General features: G+C 45.3%; 1 protein-coding gene across 4 annotated transcripts in view; it reads right to left on the bottom strand.

The window, feature by feature from the left end:
- Positions 1-16,279, bottom strand: part of LOC144799653 (uncharacterized) — a 72,107-nt gene that overhangs the window by 30,014 nt on the left and 25,814 nt on the right. For 3 of the 4 annotated variants that reach the window (XM_078671103.1, XM_078671104.1, XM_078671105.1), the window contains exon 4: positions 10,294-10,393. The exons of the other annotated variant lie outside the window; for it this stretch is intronic. In XM_078671103.1, the coding sequence (XP_078527229.1) occupies positions 10,294-10,393 (100 nt within the window). The remainder of the gene's footprint in view (positions 1-10,293; positions 10,394-16,279) is intronic. 4 annotated transcript variants of the gene reach the window in all.

Raw genomic sequence — 16,279 nt, 5'->3', positions numbered from 1 at the left:
CTTTCACACACTCTGTACCTTTCACACACTCTGTACCTTTCACACACTCTGTACCTTTCACCCACTCTGTACCTTTCACCCACTCTGTACCTTTCGCCCGCTCTGTAGCTTTCAGCCAGTCTGTACCTTTCACCCACTCTGTACCTTTCACCCACTCCGTACCTTTCACCCACTCCGTACTTTTAACCCACTCTGTACCTTTCACCCACTCTGTACCTTTCACCCACTCTGTACCTTTCACCCACTCTGTACCTTTCACCCACTCTGTACCTTTCACCCTCTCTGTACCTTTCACCCACTCTGTACCTTTCACCCACTCTGTACCTTTCACCCACTCTGTACCTTTCACCCACTCTGTACCTTTCACCCACTCTGTACCTTTCACCCACTCTGCACTTTTAACCCACTCTGTACCTTTCACCCACTCAGTACCTTTCACACACACTGTACCTTTCACACACTCTGTACCTTTCACACACTCTGTACCTTTCACACACTCTGTACCTTTCACACACTCTGTACCTTTCACACACTCTGTACCTTTCACACACTCTGTACCTTTCACACACTCTGTACCTTTCACCCACTCTGTACCTTTCACCCACTCTGTACCTTTCGCCCGCTCTGTAGCTTTCAGCCAGTCTGTACCTTTCACCCACTCCGTACCTTTCACCCACTCTGTACTTTTAACCCACTCTGTACCTTTCACCCACTCTGTACCTTTCACCCACTCTGTACCTTTCACCCACTCTGTACCTTTCACCCACTCTGTACCTTTCACCCACTCTGCACTTTTAACCCACTCTGTACCTTTCACCCACTCTGCACTTTTAACCCACTCTGTACCTTTCACCCACTCTGCACTTTTAACCCACTCTGTACCTTTCACACACTCAGTACCTTTCACACACACTGTACCTTTCACCCACTCTGTACCTTTCACACACTCTGTACCTTTCACACACTCTGTACCTTTCACACACTCTGTACCTTTCACCCACTCTGTACCTTTCACCCACTCTGTACCTTTCGCCCGCTCTGTAGCTTTCAGCCAGTCTGTACCTTTCACCCACTCTGTACCTTTCACCCACTCCGTACCTTTCACCCACTCCGTACTTTTAACCCACTCTGTACCTTTCACCCACTCTGTACCTTTCACCCACTCTGTACCTTTCACCCACTCTGTACCTTTCACCCACTCTGTACCTTTCACCCTCTCTGTACCTTTCACCCACTCTGTACCTTTCACCCACTCTGTACCTTTCACCCACTCTGTACCTTTCACCCACTCCGTACCTTTCACCCACTCCGTACCTTTAACCCACTCTGTACCTTTCACCCACTCTGCACTTTTAACCCACTCTGTACCTTTCACACACTCAGTACCTTTCACACACACTGTACCTTTCACCCACTCTGTACCTTTCACACACTCTGTACCTTTCACACACTCTGTACCTTTCACACACTCTGTACCTTTCACCCACTCTGTACCTTTCACCCACTCTGTACCTTTCGCCCGCTCTGTAGCTTTCAGCCAGTCTGTACCTTTCACCCACTCTGTACCTTTCACCCACTCCGTACCTTTCACCCACTCCGTACTTTTAACCCACTCTGTACCTTTCACCCACTCTGTACCTTTCACCCACTCTGTACCTTTCACCCACTCTGTACCTTTCACCCACTCTGTACCTTTCACCCTCTCTGTACCTTTCACCCACTCTGTACCTTTCACCCACTCTGTACCTTTCACCCACTCTGTACCTTTCACCCACTCTGTACCTTTCACCCACTCTGTACCTTTCACCCACTCTGCACTTTTAACCCACTCTGTACCTTTCACCCACTCAGTACCTTTCACACACACTGTACCTTTCACACACTCTGTACCTTTCACACACTCTGTACCTTTCACACACTCTGTACCTTTCACACACTCTGTACCTTTCACACACTCTGTACCTTTCACACACTCTGTACCTTTCACACACTCTGTACCTTTCACCCACTCTGTACCTTTCACCCACTCTGTACCTTTCGCCCGCTCTGTAGCTTTCAGCCAGTCTGTACCTTTCACCCACTCCGTACCTTTCACCCACTCTGTACTTTTAACCCACTCTGTACCTTTCACCCACTCTGTACCTTTCACCCACTCTGTACCTTTCACCCACTCTGTACCTTTCACCCACTCTGTACCTTTCACCCACTCTGCACTTTTAACCCACTCTGTACCTTTCACCCACTCTGCACTTTTAACCCACTCTGTACCTTTCACCCACTCTGCACTTTTAACCCACTCTGTACCTTTCACACACTCTGTACCTTTCACACACTCTGTACCTTTCACACACTCTGTACCTTTCACCCACTCTGTACCTTTCACCCACTCTGTACCTTTCACCCACTCTGTACCTTTCACCCACTCTGTACTCTGTAACCACTCACACCCACGCAAGCCCACTATCACCCACGCAACGCCACTCACTCACGCAACGCCACTCACCCACGCAACGCCACTCACCCACGCAACGCCACTCACCCACGTAACAACACTCACACATGCAACGCCACTCACCCACGCAACGCCACTCACTCAAAGCAATGCCACTCACACACGCAACGCCACTCACACACGCAACGCCACTCACACACGCAACGCCACTCACACACGCAACGCCACTCACACACACAACGCCACTCACACACAAGCCGAATATGTGCATGCAGCTTTCCAATATAGAAAACAAATTGGACTTTATTCGCAAAAAAATATATACTACAATTGGACTCCTTGGGTTCACTCACATGCAAACCTCAAGTGACTCCAACTATGAAATCTTCATTAACACAAACAAAGATACTTGGCACAAAACCACCCAATAGGCATACTGCCAATAAAACCATGCTCAAATCAGGCCAGAAAGTTAGTCTCGTTTTGCCATCAAGGAACAATGAATTTACAATAAACATGGCCATTGAAAATGTATTCTTAAAAATGAGGATTGGAATTATATGGCCATTAAGTTATTAACTATTTTGCAGATGAAAAGAAACCGTAAGTCCGTAACTGACACACTAGTTAGAATTCTTTAGATAAGTACTGAGCTCTGACATCGATGTACAACCTTCAGGCCATAAATGTAAACCCCGTCAGGAGTGAATCCGACCTTCATCCTTCTGAGGTGGATACACGGAGTACCACTGAGTGATCAACAGACACACCTTTTACGAACAGCGCTATATATAACAGCAAAACTAACGAAGCAAGGGAGGGTTAAAACAAGAATATGCTTTATTAATAGGGAAATTCAAAAGTGGGGCTGCGACGTGATAAAATAAAATGGAAAGTAATGATTGACGTCATTGACAGCACATGTGAACATATCATCCACGAGCTGATCACGTAAATATCGTTCCGGCGTTTCTTCCGCCGATTACTTTCAAGATTCATCTGGCAATGCATAAGTCTTAAAAACACCTTTGTAAATCAAACCAATGCACATGAAAACATTTTCGGCCATATTGGAAAAAACATAGACTATTTGAAAAAAAAACGAGCCAAAACACTTCACAAACGATCACAGGCTAAAGCAAAATAAACTGCAAGTACAAAAACATATTTACTGCAAACACCAAGTAACACTAGTTTAAACGTTGAAGGTTGTTGCATACCAATAGTGTCTAAATTCATCTCAGCCTTAAATATTAATCAAAATCATTCACAACACAAAAGAATAATACTGCAAAAGAAAGACACTGTGATTACAATACAACAGTACAATCGCAATCGCACATTGTCAACAAAAAAAATATTTCCCAAAAAATGTCTGAAGTACAGTACATAAAATAACTACATCGAAAGATATTTACTAAAAACAACATTTATACATAGCACATAAAAATGTTGAAACTTTCAATAGCTAGACACGATGTGCAAAAGAAAAGTCAAATTCAGTCGGAATATGTTGTACGTACATCACAAAAAATTCCAACATTGCCATATATTCATTACAAACAACATTAATACATAGCAGATAAAAATTTGCAAACGTTCAATAGCTGTACACAAACAGCATACAAAAAGTCAAATTCAGTTGGAATATGTCGGAACTACGTCCCATAAAATTAAGACATTTGCAATATATTCATTAAAATCAACATTTATACATAGCACATCAACATTTTTAAACGTCACATAACTATACACTAAGTACATACGCAAAACGAAATACAGTCTGAATACGCAAACGTCATAAACAATACAAAACATTAATAATATTAAAATTCAAACTTACCTGTCAAACGACGCAGCAACAACACAAGAAGCACAACGCGCCTTTCACACGTGACGGTTCTCGAAGATATGGGAATTTCCCCGTTGACGCACGTCAAACGCAACGCTACGTCACAAAACGTAGCGCTGCGATTGGCTAGAAATTACGTCACACTAAACATTACATAAAAAAAAAAAAAAGACTAGAACGCTAATCTCCCTTACGTAACAAACGTAAAGGGAATACAAAGCGTACGACATTTTTACATAATAAAAATAAAACACACTTTAAAAATATTCACTAAACACTTATAATCCCAATACAAATACACGAATACACACACACATTACATTAAAAATATAAATTAACACATGCAAAACACTCACATATGCCAATCACACATGCAACCCCACTCACACATGCAACGCCACTCACACATGCAACGCCACTCACACATGCAACGCCACACACACATGCAACGCCACACACACATGCAACGCCACACACACATGCAACGCCACTCACACATGCAACGCCACTCACACATGCAACGCCACTCACACATGCAACGCCACTCACACATGCAACGCCACTCAACCACGCAACGCCACTCAACCACGCAACGCCACTCAACCACGCAACGCCACTCAACCACGCAACGCCACTCAACCACGCAACGCCACTCACACACACAACGCCACTCACACACACAACGCCACTCACACACGCAACGCCACTCACCCACGCAACGCCACTTAACCACGCAACGCCACTCACCCACGCAACGCCACTCACCCACGCAACGCCACTCAGCCACGCAACGCCACTCACACACGCAACGCCACTCACACACGCAACGCCACTCACACACGCAACGCCACTCACACAGGCAACGCCACTCATCCACGCAACACCACTCACACATGCAACGCCACTCAACAACGCAACGCCACTCAACCATGCAACGCCACTCACACATGCAACGCCACTCACACACGCAACGCCACTGAAACAACAGCGCCACTCAAACAACAGCGCCACTCACACACGCAACGCCACTCACACACGCAACGCCACTCACACATGCAACGCCACTCACACAAACAACGCCACTCACACAAACAACGCCACTCACAAACACAACGCCACTCAACCACGCAACGCCACTCACCCACGCAACGCCACTCACCCACGCAACGCCACTCAGCCACGCAACGCCACTCACCCACGTAACGCCACTCACACACGCAATGCCAATCACACACGCAACGCCACTCACACACGCAACGCCACTCACACACGCAACGCCACTCACACAGGCAACGCCACTCATCCACGCAACACCACTCACACACGCAACGCCACTCACACTCGCAACGCCACTCACACACGCAACGCCACTCACACACGCAACGCCACTCACACACGCAACGCCACTCACACACGCAACGCCACTCACCCATGCAACGCCACTCACCCACGCAGCGCCACTCACCCACGCAGCGCCACTCACCCACGCAACGCCACTCACCCACGCAACACCACTCACCCACGCAACGCCACTCACACATGCAACGCCACTCAACGTCACTCAACAACGCAACGCAAATCAACAACGCAACGTCACTCACACATGCAACGCCACTCACACACGCAACGCCACTCACACACGCAACGCCACTCATCCACGCAACGCCACTCATCCACGCAACGCCACTCATCCACGCAACGCCACTCATCCACGCAACGCCACTCATCCACGCAACGCCACTCATCCATTTGCAAAACGAAAAATGTCAAACTCTTCTATTGCGAGACCTATTGCATTTTCAATGCTTGTTCCATATCTGGACGATGGGCCCTGGTGGCCAGAAAAGAGCAGAAAACTCTAGAGAGAGTCAGACTCATGGGGTACTGTCTAAAGCCTCATGGTCTCGTCTTGAATCATGCAAAATGCCAATTCATTCCCTTCCAAAAGAGGATTTTCATAGGCGCTCTTGTCTATACTCTCAAGGGTATGGTCTATCTTTCTCAAGGAGAGGTTTAGGTAGACCTTATGCCAGCTGCTCAAACAGGATAAAGCCTCAATAAGGTTTTGGTTGAAAGTTTAGGGGCACAAGGCCTCATTTGTCTTCCTAGTTCCATGGGTGAGATTGGGTATGAGTCCTCAATAGGCACAGCTACTCAAATTCTGCAGACCAGCATCATTGAATTTTAAGAAGAAGATTCTTATTATAAGACAAATCTCAATGCAGCTCCTGTGGTGTCTCAAGAGTTCCTCCATTTTAGGTCGAGCCTAGACAGCGCTTGCGGTGTCTGGACGATCTATTGTATGTACTTTGTGGGCTCTGGAGATCAGCCCCAGCACTTGTCTGCTTTCGCTTAAGGACTTTTCTTTCTGTTCAACTGCCTCCATTTAACTGTCTTGATAGAAAACTACCAGTAGAGGTCAGTTAAATACCAGAATTGCTTTCTGCTTAGGAACTTTCTTCTTTTATTTTCTGGCAACAGCCTCTATTTAACTTTCTTGATCGAAAACAACCAGCAGAAGTCAGTAAAATTCCAGAATCACTTTAGCATTCCCTAGATTTCAGGCTATAGAAACTTGCCTTCCACAAGCACCCGTAGACAAAAATATTGTTTTCAAATCTTGTATTTTTACTGATATGACCACTGAAGGCCCTGATTTTATATTAAAAACTGAGCTTTGGACAATACCATTTCCCGCCAGTATGCGGTATTTCTCTTCATGTGTTCCCATAGCTGGCGTGTTCAGCAGTTTGGTGCTTACTTTTCTTCCATGCTAAAGAACAGTAGATGTTTCAGCACCCAGGCTAATGGGCTGCATAGCTTAATACATATAAGGTCCCAAAAGCGAGACCAATTGCATTGCAAATGCTTGTTTTAACCTATTTTTATTCTGATTTTCACCATATTACCATAGCTGTCATTTGCCATGGTGAAACATGTGAATCAAATGCATTAAGTTTATCAATTTTCCCCGTTCGGAATCTTCGATCCCCCACTTCCGGGGCCTCCTTCCACCCACCTTCTCGATCCCACCCAATCTCTATCTCCCTACCCAGGAAATCTCCAGTGGGTATGGTTGGTTCTGTCCGCATCATCCAAGAGCTCCTCTTTGAGCACAGGGCTTTCCATCGAACCCCAGTCTTCCTCTCATTCTAACGACAGATGCCAGTCTAGCAGGATGGGGAGCAACACTGGGATATCATACAGTGGAAAAAAGATGGTCATGGAAACAGAAACAACATTCTATTAATTTGAAAGAACGATCGGAAATCTAGGAAGCCTTCTCAAACAGAACCATGTCTGATGATGCTAACTGTGCACATCAACAGGCGGGATTGGAGGGGGCAAATAGTCCTTAAATCTGGTAGCAGTAAAAATAGGGATTTTGGCAGATACATTACTCTTATCCATGATGGCCACATACATCAATAGGGAAGAAATGCTCAAATGGACTTGCTGAGTCGACCCTTGCCTCTCACAGCTGACATTCAAGGAGGTGTGTGGCAGATTCAGTGACCCCTTCTTGGACCTCTTCGTGTCCCCAAACAACATGCAGCTGATGAGGTGTGCCACACTGACTCCTACTCCGGTTGGAGTGGATGCTCTAATGTAGGGTGACCAGGCGTCCCAAATTTCCCCGGACAGTCCCAGGTTTTCACCAGCTGTCCTGGCAGATTACGCACATTTTGTCTCATGTCCCGGTTTTTAGAGGGGGTCGACTGAAACCAGTGAGAGGCACTTATTGAGTGTTCTAAAGTTGTGCTAGTTAGCAGATGCACCTGCAAGTTTAATAAAAATATTTTTTTTATTAAAGAAAAGGCGGGCTAAAGAAAAGAAGGGTTCTTGATAATTTGTCCTTGGTATTTCAGCATTCTAGATACATTGTCATCGGTAAAGCACCTTCACCTGCATCCGTGACCCCACATGCTGTAACAATGCAGTCGTTATAATGACCGCGTTGTGACAACGCATACCATTACTCCGCAAGTCATTACAACGACTTGCGGAGGGGGGGAGAAGGCGTTGGATTTAAAATCCAACACCTTCCCTAAAGTCTGCACACATTTGAGTTGGAATAGTACATTTTACTATTCCAACATCCAGCGCCCCCCCTCCGCAAGTCGTTGTAACGACTTGCGGAGTAATGGTATGTGTTGTCACAACGTGTTCGTTGTTACGACCGCGTTATGATAGCATGCAGGATAATGGTATGCGGAGTGAAGAGGCATATTCATTGTCATCATATTCTCGACATTGGAAGAAGTCCCAGACCTGGAGTTTACAGAAACAGAGCTCTCCAATTGATTGTGAGATTGGCACAGTACGACAGTTTCTGTTTTATGGTTATAATAAGGGTTTATCAGTTTTCAAAGTTGAGATTTCAGTAGGCGGCTATCAGAGCCTTTAAAAACCACGAGGATGGGTTTGTGACAAAAGATACTTAATTGTTAGACTTCTGAGAGGCTTCTCCACCTCTAGACCTGTGATTATCCTATTATTAGCTCCTCGGGTTGTACATTTGGTCATTAAAGCTTTGCAAAGTTTACCTTTCAAATCTTTATCTATGGTGAAGCTTAAATGGCTCACATTAAAGGTGATATTTCTGGTGGTAGTCTCATCAGCAAGCAGGGCTGGTGAATTAGGGGCCTTGTTGTGTAAAGCTCCAGGTTTGAAGGTTTTGGAAGCTGGAATATTTTTGAGAATTGACCCAGGTTTCTTAACAAAGGTGCCCTCTTTGGGCCATAGGGAGCAGGACATGTTTATTCCTTCTTTTTTTCCTAATTCCTCTTCTCATGATGAAACCCTTATTCCTTCTCCAGACTTGAAGAGGGCAGATTTGATGGACTTAGATCATACCAAGAGCTTCAGGGAAACAGATAAGCTTCTTGTTAACTTCGGAAGTGTCATCCAGGGATGTAAATAGTCTAGGATTACTGTAAGCAGATGGATTAGAGAAACAATTTCAGTAGTTTGAGTCATCCAATGTTACTTCACCGGTGCTTTTTAAGGGCTTTTCCACAAGGGGTGTAGCTGCCTCTTGGGCTAACTTTAAAGGGGGTTCCTTATCGGGAAACATCCTTTACGACGCAACTTTTACCACGCAGTGCCTTTACAATGCAGGTTTTTCAACGCAAGTCATTACAACTAATTGCGCTGGGGGGCGCTCTAGGATAGGTAATAGTTTAATTTACTATCCAACACCTTCCCTACTATCCATGGGGACTGGAGTTGGAATAGTAAATTAAACTATTCACTATCCAGCACCCCCCAACGCAAGTCGTTGTAACGACTTGCGTTGAAAAACCTGCGTTGTAAAGGCATGTGTAGTAAAAGCATGCGTTGTAACAACGTACATCCTCCTTATCAGAGATATAACCAGTAGGAACCTGAAAACTCCTCACACCTTCCCGAAACATTACAAAATTGAGGGAGTGGGCCTGGAGGGAAATTGTTTTGGTCACAAAGTTTTGGAATGAAGATTACCGGTAAGTAACCAGGTCAGTACTTGAGACTCATTGCTGGGGTAGCCATGCGCTTTACAAGACAACCTAACATAACATAACACAACCTGGAGCAAATCGCCTAACGAGGCAGTTGTTCTGGTCTGCCGAAAATGGGATAATGGCAACATTTGGTGACCACCTGTATTTAGAGGGGAGTGGCTATCAACTGTGTGCGGCACGTGCAGTGTCGCAGGGACTCGGTACAGTAAGTGACCCTCTGCATCCCAATTGTAGCCTTTTACAGCTTAGCACGGGGATAGCAGATCAATTTTCCATGCTGGCATTAGGGGCATGGCACCCTGCTGGGCTGGCGGGAATAAGTGTTATTTAAACGTGGACATCAAATCTCAGCATGTAGCGGTGTTGTTAATAAATGATTCCTTTTCTGAGTTGGCGCTAAGTCCAGGTCAGAGTTGGTGTTTTCAAGAAGTAAGGCAAGATCCCATTTCACTCATGGGGACTTAAGAGTCCGAAACTAGACTTACCGAGCTTCCACCAAGTTTCCGGCCGCCACGCGCGCACACTGGTCTCGTGCCCGGTCCTTTAGCTGATGTACATTCTTCTCCAGCTCCTGGATCTTCAATTCTATTCATGCCAAGGGAACATCAATTAAGATTCGTCTTCCTTATTTCGGTTGTCGCACACGCGCATGCGCACAAAAACACACACGGTACCATGCAAGCAGCACCAGGCTCCAATGCACACATACACCCTGGGTATGGTAAGGGCTGATGCAGCCGCGGCCCATGCAGGTAAGAGCGATGGGTGGTGTGGCGGTGGGGCCAGGTGGGGGGGGGGTTAATTCGACAACAACAAGGGAAAATGAACTATTTAATTTTCCCTTGTCATCCTCTGTCAAAATTCCCCCCCACCCGGCCCATCGCTCTTACCTGCACGGGCCGTGGCTGACTGCTAGGTTACCTTACACACAGGAATTATACTCTCCATAGGGTGACCAACCATCCGTAAATTTCACGGACTGTGAGAAGCCTCAGCCCTCTGATGGGGCTGCCTCACACTCCTCCTAGAGCACAAGCACAGCCCATTATCATTCTGCATGCGGCTAATTGTGAGGTTCTGAAAATCTGGATTCGTATAATTATTCTGAACTCGAGAATTAAAACTTCACCGAAACATGACGAATTTGGTATCAGAAGACCGAGAATGACGAGCACCTCATATACCTATATTTTCAGCACATTCGAGTGACGATTACACCTCGAAATCGTCACTTAACGTTCTGAACCCTTGACTCCCATCTATACGTTGCCCTTTACATAGGCCTTAATCCAGTAGAATTCAACTCCACAAGGACACATGCTCCTTGATTGACTTTTCCATGACCCGTGCAGGTTGGAACCATTGCCCCAGGCCGAACTCGTTAGGTCAGTTCCCCTCCCAGTGCCCGAGCAAGATAGCATCTAGGCTCAACTAACCATAAAACCATTTCAGCACACGCACCTGCCATATCTCGACTCACATCTATCTCCACTCTTTGCTTCACTTATTTTATGATGGGGAGGTGCCCGTTTTTATTGGGGTCCAGCGATATCTGATGAAATGTTAGGCCTTGCCGGATGATTTGTTATGGGCAGCACGACGTAAAATATGTACATGTCATCATAACTCTGCTTTTCTTTTGTAACCAGTAACTATAAATGACATACTACGAATTCGAAGAATGTTTGCCTAAGGCTGAATATTATGTATAAAGAGAGAAGCCTGACTTCGTGAATGTGTGCAGTCTCCTGAGAATATACCCCCGTTGTACTTCTAGGACACTTGTTACCTTGGTTGCAGCCAATAAACGAATCTTTGACTTCACCTAGAAGACTCTGAGTTTCTGTAGGTCTGAATCAGGAAGAACCCGAGGTCTCTGGGTGTTGATTCCCTGGCCCGCTGGGTTACCGGTTCTGTGCCGGTCCTTAAAAACCCAGTACCTCAATTGCCACATACACATTGGCAATGGGGCAGTCTGGTCTGTTAAAGCATATGGTGGCCTCCTCCTGCCTCCGTGTACAGCAGGGCATTCTGTTAGATGGATAAAAGGTAAAATGCCCACGCTGCAACGTGAGAATACAGTTTATATAAAGAAGCCTGCGAAACAAGTTAAAAAGAACGGGTTATAGTTCTTTCACTGTCTCACCATTTTAGAGCTGATGCATTTTCAAATTATATTCAACAAAGCCATGGTTGCTGCTTTTTTAGGGCTCGGCCTACATCCCACGAAGTGGGTGTGGCTTCAGAGTCCTCTAGAGAGTAGTTTGGCGAGCTAACCTAGACATTCCAGAGAAGCGCGTGAAATGGGTTCGGAATTTATGGCAGCTGCATGTCAATTGGCCCGCGCATGGCTGTGTTTTTACAAACCAGCACGCAATAGGCCATAGGTTTTTGAGCTGCTCCGCTTCCTGCATATTCCGTGCGAGGACGCGCACCAGAAGTCTATATTTCATCAATAACCAGCTGTCAGGGGCTGTGGTAATTGAAGGCAGATGCTCTGTGCGCATTCACCTTATCCAGGTCATTTTTTTTCAGCTGTGTGTGCGCGCGCATGCTGGCTCCCTGCCAAAGCTTGTGGGCCTGTGGTAATTGAAGCCAGATGCCGTACCACTCGTTAGTATTAACGCAGACCTCCTCTGTACTCTTCAAAACTAGGTAGATTGCATAAACACCTATAGTGTCGCCTCAGCACAAAAGAACCCTTCATGTACACACCTCTTGTAATAATAAACGTGCCACATTTATTTATTCTGTGCTTGAAAGTTATGCTATGGGAGTGACACCCACAGAGAACAGGCAGTGCACCAGTGCAATGGGAGTGACACCCATAGGGAACAGGCACTGCACCAATGCTATAGGAATGACACCCATAGAGAACAGGCACTGCACCAATGCTGTGAGAGTGACACCCATAAAGAACAGGCACTGCACCAATGCTATGGGAGTGAAACCCACAGAGAACAGGCACTGCACCAGTGCAATGGGAGTGACACCCATAGAGAACAGGCACTGCAACAATGCTATGATAGTGACACCCATAGGGAACAGGCACTGCACCAGTGAAATGGGAATGACACCCATAGAGAACAGGCACTGCACCAATGCTATGATAGTGACACCCATAGGGAACAGGCACTGCACCAATGCTATGGGAGTGACACCCACAGAGAACAGGCACTGCACCCGTGCAACGGGAGTGACACCCACAGAGAACAGGCAGTGCACCAATGCAATGGGAGTGACACCCACAGAGAACAGGCACTGCACCAGTGCAATGGGGAGTGACACCCTTAGAAAACAGGCACTGCACCAATGCTATGATAGTGACACCCATAGGGAACAGGCACTGCACCAGTGCAATGGGAATGACACCCATAGAGAACAGGCACTGCACCAATGCTATGATAGTGACACCCATAGGGAACAGGCACTGCACCAATGTTATAGGAATGACACTCATAGAGAACAGGCACTGCACCAATGCTGTGAGAGTGACACCCATAGGGAACAGGCACTGCACCAGTGCAATGGGAATGACACCCATAGAGAACAGGCACTGCACCAATGCTATGATAGTGACACCCATAGGGAACAGGCACTGCACCAATGCTATAGGAATGACACCCATAGAGAACAGGCACTGCACCAATTCTGTGAGAGTGACACCCATAGGGAACAGGCACTACACCAGTGCAATGGGAATGACACCCATAGAGAACAGGCACTGCACCAATGCTATGATAGTGACACCCATAGAGAACAGGCACTGCACCAAGATAGACCTAAACCCACATCTTGTAAAGGTAACGTACAGCGCAAATGACTTAAGGCATAAAATTGAAGGAAGTGTAAGGTCCCATTCTGAAAGGTGCCCTCCATTGTTTTTATATAGGTACCCAACTAACAAAAGCCCTGAAGAAAAGCCTGGCGAACAAGACACGGGCTTGGAAACGCGTCGGCTCATTATATTTTGTTTGTTCACTTCAATACATGAACACTTAATGCGCAAAGGGCCATCAATATAACGTTGGACTTTTTACTTTAACGTTTATGAAATACGTTTGCCCTTGCGTAACCAGCCCCGAATTATACACAAGTCATACAATGACGGTCTGGTGGTACAAATTGTTAGTAGGGTTCAATTTCGATTGTTTGTTTGTAAAATATATGTAGAAATTGTATAGTAATGTATAGTCATTTTCTATTTGTTTGTTTGGATGTTAATTGTAGATTTTGTATATAATAACTTGGTGTCTGTGCATGATAAAGCAAACCCTCGGACCAATATACCGGGTGATCCAAGTGAAGCAACTTACTTTGGCTATAAACTAATCACAACACCCACGGATTAAAAATCGTAGGGTGCAAAAATCTGCTCAAATAAAAATAAGTAGCAGAATCAAAAAGCGACTGGGTGCCTATTATTGATATACATGATTACGTTGTCCTACCCAGCGCTAAATAGGACACAACCCCTCCTTTTCTCAAACCTATATAGAGCGGTAAATCTTCCGCGAGGGTACTGCATTTAAATTAAATGCCAGTTCAATTAATCAACAGAGGATTAACCAAAATATAGGCTGCCCAACAGCCTAGCAACATATGTCCGAGGAGGAAACTTTGTCATTCACAGAAGCATATACCAAAAATGTAATCTCTGGACCTTCACCTTTCGCGTCATTAAAATTGAGTACTAATGTTCAGCAACAGAATGAAACGGACAAGTTGATGCGCTTAAGCAAAAAACACGTTCGGACGGAGTTACACGGGCACTTTTTGTTTCAACACTTAAAAACAGGTACCATCCCTTGGAGACTCCAAGTTAAAAACGTGCCGGTGGTTTTTACAGAGGACCCAGTCTATAAAAAAGGCTTCAGTTATATTGCCACGAAGTGCAGTAGGGACCTAATGGTCCATACAGTAGAGACTGCTCAACGAATTTGCTCAAAAGAACAGGAGGAAATAGACGCTTTGGCCAAAGAGATCACTGATAACCATAATACACTGGAAGCAAAGGCCTTATTAGAGAAAATAGAGAAGGAGCTCCAAACGTTCAAGGACACGACAATAAATTATAGAATTAATAAATTTGAGAAGGACTGTAAAGCATTCAACTTAGAAACAGTTTATCCATATTTAAGGGAGGATTTTTACACTCAACAAGAATCCCGTAGAGCACTCTCCCAATATCAAGGGCGTTCTAAAAATCGTTTTCTCACCTTCTCAGAGAGTTCATCTTCTGACTCTTCTGGAGATCCAGACCCCAGAGAAGGTACATCAAAACGTCAAAATACTTTTTTAGAGAAGGCCGAAGGCAGAGGCCGAGTAAGGTTCAAGCCCCAACCACAAGCATGGGAGATGAGAACCCGCAACAAGAATTACTACAAGACATAACAAACTCGTCTATCATTAACCTTTCTACTAAACAGCTCACTGTACATGAAAGATCAGTCCTTGAACTAGGAATTAAATGTGTCCCAATAGTCAAAACGGATATAATAAATCTAAAGATAGAGGTTCAAGATCTATTCAGAAAAATCAGATTAAAAGCCTTCTTTCACAATAAGGAAAACACAAGATCACTGGAACCATCTAATTTATCTAATAAATCGTCTTTTACTCCGACATCTCAAATGGTTCCCAAACAAGTATTGGCGTTTGAACAAGCCGTGCTTTCCTCAATCACGCAGTTAGGCCAACAAAAGACATTTTTTAGGAGAAACATCTCAAAAGACCAACAGACAGCAATTAAACATCTAAGCGAGGACACAACCATCGTAGTGAAGCCGGCCGATAAAGGGGGAGCCCTGGTGGTTTGGCAAAAAGATAAATACATTAAAGAAGCGACAAGCCAAATAGACAACACAGAATGGTATAGAAAATTAACAGATGATCCAACTAATAGGATCCAGGCAGAGATACAAATTAAACTGAAAGAAGGACTTGATGAAGGCATATTGGGCACAAAGGAATTTGAATACATGAACAAGAAAAATCCACGGACCCCAGTGATTTACTTCATGCCCAAGGTGCATAAAAATCTGCAAAATCCGCCCGGAAGACCGATAGTCTCCGAGTGTGATTCCATCCTAGAACCACTAGCCAAATATGTGGATGTTTTTTTAAAACCCTTCTTGAGCGATGTAAAATCCTACATTAAGAACACAGGAGATTTCATCAATAAAGTTGAAAACTTGCCGTTTGATGAAAAGAAAGAACTAATGGTGGCGTTCGACGTAAATTCGTTGTACACCCAGATCCCCCAAGAGGAGGGACTTGAAGCTATTGAGTTCTTCTTAGATACCAGGCCAAACCCCCAAAGAGTTCCCACCAAATTCATAATAGAGCTGGCCAGCTTGGCACTAAAAAGGAACTACTTTCGATTCATGGACACCTTCTACGTGCAGGTGAAGGGCATCGCCATGGGGTGTCCTTATGCCCCGGAGATGGCGGTGCTCTTCATGGCCCTGT

The sequence above is a fragment of the Lissotriton helveticus genome, chromosome 12, assembly GCF_964261635.1.
Source record: "Lissotriton helveticus chromosome 12, aLisHel1.1, whole genome shotgun sequence".
NCBI classification, from domain to species: Eukaryota; Metazoa; Chordata; class Amphibia; order Caudata; family Salamandridae; genus Lissotriton; species Lissotriton helveticus.
Note: the sequence above shows the minus strand (reverse complement) of the source record. Positions and strands in the feature narration are given on the sequence as shown.